Genomic DNA, 7,631 nt, shown 5'->3' with positions numbered 1-7,631 from the left:
GCCTCTTGGAGTGTATGTGCTCAAACATACTCCAATTGCGCTCACAACCTAATGCGCTGCATGGTTGGCTCAAGATGCGAATGGCCAACTTCTAAATATTTGGTGTCTCTAGGCCAAAAAAGTTCCACCAATGATCTGAGTTTGAAATGAGAAAAATAAATAAAATCAGTCTCACTCGTGAACTCATTTAACAAGTTACAATATAGTATTGAATAAAACTAAAATTAAGCCTTACAATTTATTTTTACCTGGCATCATAGTTGTCCTACCATCTTTGGCAACAAGACGAGAGAAGGTCTCCCCTTGTGCATCTGAGAACAACTGTAGCTCTCGAAAAAGGTCTATCTGAGAAGTACCAGCAGGTCCCATCTTCTCCATGATTTCATATAGCCCATTAAGGACCTCCACATCAGCCTTGAAAGAAGGGATAAAACGGAATGTCGGATTCAGATAATAGGTTGCCACATGGATGGGCCTATGAAGCTGATGATGCCATCTCCTATCAATGATCTCCCAAATGGGACCATACTTGCTCTCATCTCCTCCATAGATGAATCTGATGGCCTCCTTCGCCCTATCCATGCCCTCATTTATATAGCCCATTGTGGGCTTATCTCCATCCACAACTCGCAACAAAACCACCAAGGGCTTAACAAAGTGCAAAATTGAAAATATTGTGTAATTTAGAAAAATGAGCAAATAAGAGAATGCATATAATAAGTTGTAAAACATAAAGTTAAATTGTAGAATTTATAAAAAAATTACCTTCACTATCTCATCACAAGGGACCCAAAAGCCTTGCTCATCAAAAATGCAGTCTGCCATATCTTTCCCTGCAAGGGTGGTAGCATAGGATGAGGAAGACCACTCCTCACCAACAATCATACGTCTCAAGGCAGACTTAGACCTAAGCATGGACTGCAATGTGAGGAAGTTTGTGGCAAATCTTGTGATTCCTGGACGAGCTAACTCCTTCTGCTCTGTGTATTGTCTCATAAGAGCCAACACCCATGAATGATTATATACAAATTTGCAAACATTTCTTGCCCTTTCTACACATCTCTTGACCCATGGGATTTTTCCAATATCCTCCAACATGAGGTCAATGCAATGAGCAGCACATGGAGTCCAAACTATAGATGGGTGCCTCTCCATCAATAGTCTACCTGCAACAACATAATTTGTTGCATTGTAAATTGTAATTAATGGAGGTACAAACTACAAGATAGTAATTAATTTGCAAACAAAATTAGTTTGTAATCAAAAGTTTACCCACAGCAACATAATTTGTTGCATTGTCGATCACCACCTGTACCACGTTCTCCTCACCCACATCTTCAATCACCTCCTCTATCTGCTCACATAGGTAAGAGGCATCAATGGACTTGATGAAAACGGTGCCCCCTGAAATAAAAAATAAAGCTAGGTCAATGATCATTCAATAAACCATTAGATAAACAATAAAAAATTAAAGACTATATGAAACTAAAATTAATCAATCACCTGTGGAAGAAACAAGAAAATTAAGGAGAGTTCTATTTCTCCTATCCGTCCAACCATTAGTCATGATGGTGCAACCTTTAGTACTCCATATCTGGCATTGTTCATCTAAATCCTTCTTCACATCATCCACCATTTGAGACAAAATGGGTCCCCTCAAATCACTCTCACTAGGGGCTTTGAACCCCGCCTCGCATATGGTAATGGCATCAACCATTTGTTGCCAATAAGGAGACCTGTCGCAAATAAACTCAATGAGATAAGTTAAGTATAAAAATTCAATGAGATAAGTTAAGTATAAAAATTAAAACAATCAAAGTTATCAAAAAAAGTTAGTAAAACATTCACCTGGCTACAAAGAATGGAATACAGCTATAGCTCTAAAACCTGCCAACTGCCATTTTAGCAGCATCATGGACCTCCTTGTTCCAACCCATGCCCTCAAGCGACGGTTGGGACCCAGGAGTAGTGCGAGGCACAAAGAAGGAATCCAACCTAGATTTACGAATCCTAGGTCCAATGGTAGCACTCCCACTACAACTACTAGTGCTAGGAGCATGAGAGGTGGCGGTGGCACTACCACTTATAGAAGCAAAAGCAGAAACGGAAGCACCAGCAGTAGCAAACTGAGTGGGACGATATGGAGGTAAGGAAGAAGGGCCTCCAACACAACCTAACTGTGTCCCTCTTCCTAAAACTGTCTCTCTCCCAATGGCCGCTTGATCCTCCTTTTGTTTCTTTTTCCTTTCAATCTCCTCAACCATTACATAACATTCACATACGGCCTCAGGGATGCTTTAAGGCATGGTTCGGTATCATGTCCACGCACACCAACAATATGGTATTTCAGCCTATATATACCTCCATGGAATATTGTTTTGCAAAGCATACATTTTGTTTGCCCCTTTCCTTGCCCTGGAAAATCCTCATGATATTTCCAAGCAGGGTCCTTTCTAATGGGGGGTCTAGAAGCTGAAGTAGACATTTTAGGATAGTTTTGTGAAACTTGAAGTTGAGGCAAATAATAAAGTGAAGTTTGCTGCAATAAAACATTACAAATACAAAATAAAATTAATACATATTACATACATTCAAACAAACTAAAGTAGGGTTTGTCAAACCCTACTTTAAAAAAAAAGAAATTTACAAACCCTACATAGTGTCACTACAACTACATACTACATGCTACATACAAACATACAAAAGATTTTGAAAGAAAATGTAAAACTTTCAAAAAAAATGAATAGAAAATGGAATTTTTGCATACAAGAAACAAACTAATCTTCAAAAAAACAATCGTACCTCTTACAACAAGCTTGAAACGAGCTGCAAAGTCTTCCTATCCAACTCTTGATGCACCAAATCGAAACACAATGCAGCTCCAATGTGACAAATTGAAGAAAACTTGAGCTTCCTCCTTACTGGTTTTTCTTCTATGCACCCTTGTTTTTCTTCCCAACTCACTTTACTCCTCCTTTTTTTGCAAGTGAATGAAATGAAAGTCACTTTTAGGGATAGAAGATAATTATAAAAAAAAAGCGGACTTAAAAAACATTGCAAAATTATTATTTTTTGTGTTTTTCTTTGGCTTGACATTGGCCGAGTCAGGGGCTCGGGACTCACCGAGTTTGGCGAGTTTGGGCCAGTCTAAGTCCGAGCCCCTGGGACTCGCCGGGCCTGACTCGTACTCGGACTCGCCGAGTCTGGGCGAGTCCCGTTTCTATGGATCCAACACATTGACCATATGAAAAAGTGGTTGGAAGTAAAGGCTATTAAGATGTATTGTACAAAGGAAGTCACGCACATCTAACACATCACACCAAATTTATCAAACCAAGGGGCTATGAATTTGCCAAAGATAGATAGGAAGATGTCAACAAAAGAGAACCCAGTGAGTTGGTGGCAATTATATGGGCCTCCATCACTGATAAGCTCATTGCCTATCTCTTTTTATGACTTGTTATTTCTTGGTTGTTGCGAAGAATTGATCTGCATATAGCTTCGTCCATTCTATCCAAAAATATTTACCTCTAGGAGAGCAACAAAGCCTCTGGTTGTACATTGTTTCTTGCATCTCATGGATCAAGAAGATTATGTACAAGGAGAGTCCAACAACATAGTGGCATATAGAGCTAGAGGAAACCATAGACTAATGAAAATCAAGTTCCTCATACAAGGTTGGTCAAGGTCTAGCTATAGGAGCTAGATGAATCTAATAATTCCAAGAATGAGTACGCCGCAACATTTATGCCAAACTACGAAATAAATTTGCCAGTGTACTTTGTATCTTAAACTTACTGTATACTATAAATATTGATAGTTACATCAACTTATCATCAAATCATCAACTTTGCATAGATTTCATCTTTTTTCAGTCCTGCTATTTACATAAATGTAAATTGCAACTTTGTTTTTTTAATTAATTTTTTATATATCATTTTAATCTTTGTCTACCCAAAATCTCTACAATCTGGAAAAAACATTGTCATTGCTGAAACTCATCCCAACATTCCCTTGTCCCTCAAACTCACACAAACATTGATTATTGCCAAGGCCACATGTCCACCTCCATGCCCTTTGCTTTAATTAGATAGCATAGAATATGGCTAATAGTTGTTCCCTCCTTTAGAAAAGTACCATTTTTACCATTTACTTCAAACATCATATCGAGCTCAAAATCAATGTAATTGATTGAATAATAATAATGATTCTTTTTGTGCTTCTTTTCTGATGTCATACCATATTTCTTTCTATTCCAATCCATGAAAGTCTAACACATTTAATCTCAAAGACATTCAACACCAATCTAGTCGCATTGAAAAATGTGTTTTAGCTTTCATTTGTTATGATGTCAATTTTCATTACATTAGAGAAACAGTTGGTGGGCTGCCCAATTCAATGTAGAAAGTGGTTGCTTCTTAATTTAACAACTTTGATGGATAATTTAAAAATTAAATAAAAAATCACTTATTGGAATTTTACACCGTTTCTTCATGAGAGTCTTGTTAGTGGATGTGTTCTTAAAAAACCAACAAATTATAATGATTCTTACAAGTGTTTTTGGATTCGATTCTGTATATAGAACAAAAGCATTGATTGTGATTAAACCTACTTGTCTCCATTTAAGATGGAATATATTGCTCGCCTAAACTTCCCATTCATAAAGCCTTACTAATTGACAAGTCACCTCCACAAGGCCCCAAGGAAAAAAAAATTATTTCCTAATACTTATGCATGTGTGATCCCATTATTAAATACAAACTACAGTTTAACATGGAGCCATTTACCAAGTTTCTAGACTACATAAAGACAGTGAGATATGGAATAAACAATACAATATGTACAAAAAACAAAAATCTATGCTGATGTATTGTTTTCAAGTAATGCATATTTGATAAGAAAACCATTCATTAGTTAAAAAGACCCCAAAAGAGGGGAAAAACTATTTGAAAAAAGCTTACAATTATCTTTACCCATATGCATGATATGTTTTTCATAAATCCTTTATGGTAAAAGCACATAGTCTAGTTCTCCTCCAAGTTCACTTCATAAAAGTTGAAAGATACACATATTATTAAAATTTTGGCACAATATATATGACTTCAAATAGATTGCAAAATATATAGAAGTAAATGACATTCAAGCATTGGTGAGACCTGCTGTCATATTGATGAGACTGAAATTTAGAATTGGATGTGCTCTTTTGCAATACACAGTCAATACCTGTCCTTGTATGCCCATCTGCATAGCTTTCCATGGCTCTAGGATCACTCCACGTATTGGACATCCAAGAAGATAGGCTGTGGATTTCTCAAGGTTAGTTTATTAGGATATAGAATTGTGTGTACTCACAACAAGAGAAAGTATCAAGGGAAAAATGATCATTTGTCAGAATCATTGATCTTCTATTATGTCAAATGAGATACCATAGAAAAAAAATTAGGAAGAATTGTACAATTGGAAGCTTTACATTTCTGAAATAAAGGTGTTTCCAACACTATCAAAGTTCTTTGAATAATTGTTAACGTTTTTTAGACTTTTAGTTTGTTTCTTGAAAGACAACTTAAATTGAAATAGTATCTGAAATAAAACCCCTCTTTAATTAAAAGTGGGGGCTCCTTGAATATTAAACTAACCCTAGACAAAATCTACAAATACTAACATTAGATGCAAAATCTACAAATACTAACACTAGATACAAAATCTTTGGGGGTTTTTGCAAAGAGAAAGAAACCAAATGAATTCATGCTTCACCTTTTTGGCCTCAAGTATGAGCACAAGACTAGAAACAACTCTTCTCTCACATGCAAGATTTTATAACTAAGACTTGCAATCAAATGAAATAACTAAAATAGACAAAATAAATGCATTCTCATTGGCTGAACCCAGAAACCAACAAGTCTACACACACGAAAATGGAATGAATGACTTCTGACATTTGAACAAATTAATATTTTCATAAAATGAACAACCTAGCTGCATGCAAAGCTACACCTAAAAGGAATTGGAATTTTGATACAAAGCCTAACACTACTCTTCACTTTCAATCCAATCAACAGCAACTAAACACTTTCAACACAAGCATAAAATGAAATTTGAATTCTTGAATATCAATTTTCTGGAGCATAAGTATAACATTAACTGACATTAAGGAATAATATACCCAAAAGCAATTATTTATAAGTTTACAACACCTGATTTTTAGTATCTTAGGACAATCATTAATTAATCCTAAAAATTGTCTTTGAAGCAAAACACAAGAAACAACTAAAAAATGATAGAAAGCACTTGAAATCAATAAATTAGTCTAAACAAGGCTTAAAGAAAAGCTCACTCAAGCAAAACTACAAATAAGCTCTCCAATAACCGCCCAAAAATAGGACTCTCTAATTATAGTATTCGCTAAAAATAACTAATATGAAAATTCCTTTAACTCTAAAGACTTTGGAGCTGGTGTTCTAACTTCTTGAGGAAGTTAAACTTTCTTTATGAAATTTTTCACCATTTGTCATGTCCCTTTTTCAGGTTAAGTTAATCGGAAAACCCTTGGTTTAATATTTATTTCTCATAGGATATTGAGGTGATATTATTTTCAAGTTGTCCAAAAAGTAACTTTAATATAAAAAAAGGTTGTTTTAAAAAAGCGAAGAAAAAGTGTCACTAAGCATGGGGTACTAGAGAATTCTTTTGCAGGAAAAGGGGGGAAATAAATTTTTTTTTAAATATTTTATTTCCTCGAAAGTGCCTATAAAAGAAAGGTTTGGACAAGAAGGGATTCCAATTTTCATCATATCTTTATTCTCCTAGATTGAACTGTGCTCATTCTTTTTCCTTCGAATGAAATCCCTTTGGTAAAATGGATTCAAGGATGAAAACCCTCTTATTCATCTAAGTAATTCCATCTATGGATTCCCTATGCACTACAAAGATTGGATTTGGAGAGGAAAACCCTCATCTATTTGAGTGATTCCACTTAGGGATTATCAATGTGCTGATCAATTGAAGATGCCAGTTTCAACAATTCCATATTAGTATATAGCAGATGCATGTCAATATTCACCAATTGCATGCAAGTGTTTATAGGTTGCATATCAATTCAGTACTTCAACGTAGGGGTTTCCATAGTGAATTGTCATTTGAAGGTTTGCATCATTGTATGATAGCCATATCATTTGATTTGATGCCGATGGAAAATTGTTATTTCTAGTATACCTTGTGATTATTAAATTTCAACATTTTAGTATCTATATCTGTAATGTCCCTATTTTACACAATGTTGTCTCATTAGCTTTTGGCTAGTTTCCAAGTTTTCCTCTAAGATTTTGGGTTGTAATGTCCCCATTTTTAAACAATATTGTTCTGTGAGCTTTGGGTCAGTTTCTGAGTTTTCTCGTAAGCTTCTGGGTGTGCTTGGGAGAACTCAAAACTTCTTGGAGGATGCAGAAGAATACACATAACAGGATGTTGGATTGAACCAGAGAGTTCTTCCAAGATCGATTGAGGACAAAAACCCTCATTGTTTTACTGGTTTCAGATCTGAGAGATGGTCCCTAGCTGGTTTGAGTGATTCCACACAAGGGTCACCATTGATTTCACCGTATTTTCAGATTTGAGGTTTCAAGAATATGAAG

The 7,631-nt window shown here is 35.6% G+C and overlaps 1 protein-coding gene across 1 annotated transcript; it reads right to left on the bottom strand.

Moving 5' to 3' along the window:
• On the bottom strand, positions 1 to 5,302 carry LOC131074671 (uncharacterized). The gene is made up of 6 exons (XM_058011344.2): positions 5,224 to 5,302; positions 1,504 to 1,736; positions 1,273 to 1,404; positions 766 to 1,166; positions 249 to 648; positions 1 to 135 (listed from the first exon to the last, which is right to left on the bottom strand). Exons 2-6 carry the CDS (start codon positions 1,715 to 1,717, stop codon positions 92 to 94), a joined length of 1,191 nt encoding a protein of 396 aa, XP_057867327.2. The 5' UTR covers positions 1,718 to 1,736; positions 5,224 to 5,302; the 3' UTR covers positions 1 to 91.
• Positions 5,303 to 7,631: the final 2,329 nt, after the last annotated feature.

This window comes from Cryptomeria japonica, chromosome 4 (assembly GCF_030272615.1).
Source record: "Cryptomeria japonica chromosome 4, Sugi_1.0, whole genome shotgun sequence".
Lineage (NCBI taxonomy): Eukaryota > Viridiplantae > Streptophyta > Pinopsida > Cupressales > Cupressaceae > Cryptomeria > Cryptomeria japonica.
The sequence above is the reverse complement of the archived record's forward strand: the minus strand, read 5'-3'. Positions and strand labels throughout refer to the sequence as shown.

Coding starts and splice junctions, on each gene's coding strand:
- LOC131074671 (XM_058011344.2), bottom strand. CDS start 1,717: ATGGTTGATGCCATTACCATATGCGAGGCGGGGTTCAAAGCCCCTAGT. Junction 649..765: donor CTTGTGATGAGATAGTGAAG/GTAATTTTTTTA, acceptor CACTTTGTTAAG/CCCTTGGTGGTTTTGTTGCG. Junction 136..248: donor TAGGACAACTATGATGCCAG/GTAAAAATAAAT, acceptor TTTCAAACTCAG/ATCATTGGTGGAACTTTTTT.